This window comes from Vicia villosa, linkage group LG3, assembly GCF_029867415.1.
Source record: "Vicia villosa cultivar HV-30 ecotype Madison, WI linkage group LG3, Vvil1.0, whole genome shotgun sequence".
Lineage (NCBI taxonomy): Eukaryota > Viridiplantae > Streptophyta > Magnoliopsida > Fabales > Fabaceae > Vicia > Vicia villosa.
In genome coordinates, this window is record NC_081182.1 from 173138286 (window position 1) to 173139889 (window position 1604).

The 1604-nt window shown below is 32.5% G+C and overlaps 1 protein-coding gene across 1 annotated transcript; it reads left to right on the forward strand.

The window, feature by feature from the left end:
* The first annotated feature begins 809 nt into the window (after positions 1–809).
* LOC131659408 (F-box/kelch-repeat protein At3g23880-like) lies at positions 810–1604 on the forward strand. Its single transcript, XM_058928600.1, has one exon. The coding sequence runs from the start codon at positions 810–812 to the stop codon at positions 1602–1604; it is 795 nt and encodes a 264-aa protein (XP_058784583.1).

The window sequence follows — 1604 nt, forward strand, 5'->3', positions numbered from 1 at the left end:
AATAATAATAATAATAATAATAATAATAATAATAATGGGTGTAATTTTCTTTTTTAGGCTTTTGCTCGCCTCTTTATAACCGAGTTTCTAGAACTTTCGTTCTATATTAATACAACTTGATAAAAAAGACAAAAAACAAAATTAGTTTCACTTTTTGAAAGTATTAGTGTTATTTAAACTTAAATTTTTTTATTAAAACAGTTTAAAAGAATTATATATATATATATATATATATATATATAATAAAAATTAAAAAAATATTACTTAAAAATATTACTTAATTATTTTTTTAAAATAAATCGGTTGAGTTAAATTAAAAAAATAAAAAATTTATACCTTGTAGTTTGAATTTTCTTGAAAAATCCCCTTTAAATATAAAAGTAATCTAACAATCATTTAGGTCTAACATATATGTTACACGTAATAGGTTTCCCGCACTCTCTTTTACGGATACCGAATTTCAAATAACGGCATACTGTATATATTACCATCGTTAGGGTTCATTCCGTTATCTACATACACGTTCAGATATGGCAAGTCCCATTCAGAGACCAAACCGTAACATCTCAGATTCACTACCCACTCTTCCTTCTGATTTAATTCCAGAAATACTCTATAGGCTACCTGTGAAGCACCTTCTCCAATTCTGATGTGTCTGCAAATTATGGAATTCTCTAATACTTGATCATAAATTCACCAGAAAGCACCTTAAGTCAACCACACGCACCATCCTCCAATCTGTAAGCTACCATACTCCTTCGTCCCATTATATTCTGAAGTCTTTCTCGATTCAATCCATTTTCGCAGATATGGCCACTAACATCACTCAACACGAGTTTTCATCCAAAGATGTTTTTAGACACAAAATACATGACATTGTTGGCTCTTGTGACGGAATCCTTTGTCTTGCCAACTATTATAAACCTTTAATTGTATTGTGTAATCCTTCCATTAGAAAATTCAAGGAATTATCCCCTTTTGATAACCCACGAGTGGATAGTCAGTTTAATATGACATGTGGATTCGACTATGATCATGTTTCTCATAATTACAAAGTGGTTGTTGTTTACAATTTCACTGTCAAAGGTATTCCTGAATACACAACTAATGTAAAAGTTCATACGTTGGGTACTAATTCTTGGAAAAACAGTCGGATGTTCCCTTCTGATACCGTTTTCACTGAGCCATCTGGAAAATATGTAAGTGGCACAATTAATTGGTTAGTCTTTCTTAAAGGGCGTCATAGTGATCCACCCTTTATTGTTTCTTTTGATTTGGATAAGGAGTCTTATCAAAAGGTCTTCCTTCCGGATCTTGGAGAGATAGATGTGTTTGACTTGACATTGGGTGTGTTGAGGGATTGCTTGTGCTTAATTTATGATCACGAAGTTTGGTTCATGAAGGAATATGGAATTAAAGAGTCTTGGATTAAATTGTTCGACCTTTGTAACTTGCAAGATTCAACCAACACTTCTATCTTGACAAAGGTATTATATATTTTTGAAGATGATAATGTGCTGCTGGAGTTTAGTTACCCTGGCAAACAGAAGGTGACCGTGATCCTGTACGATTCCAAGAATCCGCTCGGGAGTCACAACAAGTGA

What these genes read in the sequence shown, in the direction of transcription:
- LOC131659408 (XM_058928600.1), top strand. Translation starts at nt 810, where the DNA reads ATGGCCACTAACATCACTCAACACGAGTTTTCATCCAAAGATGTTTTT.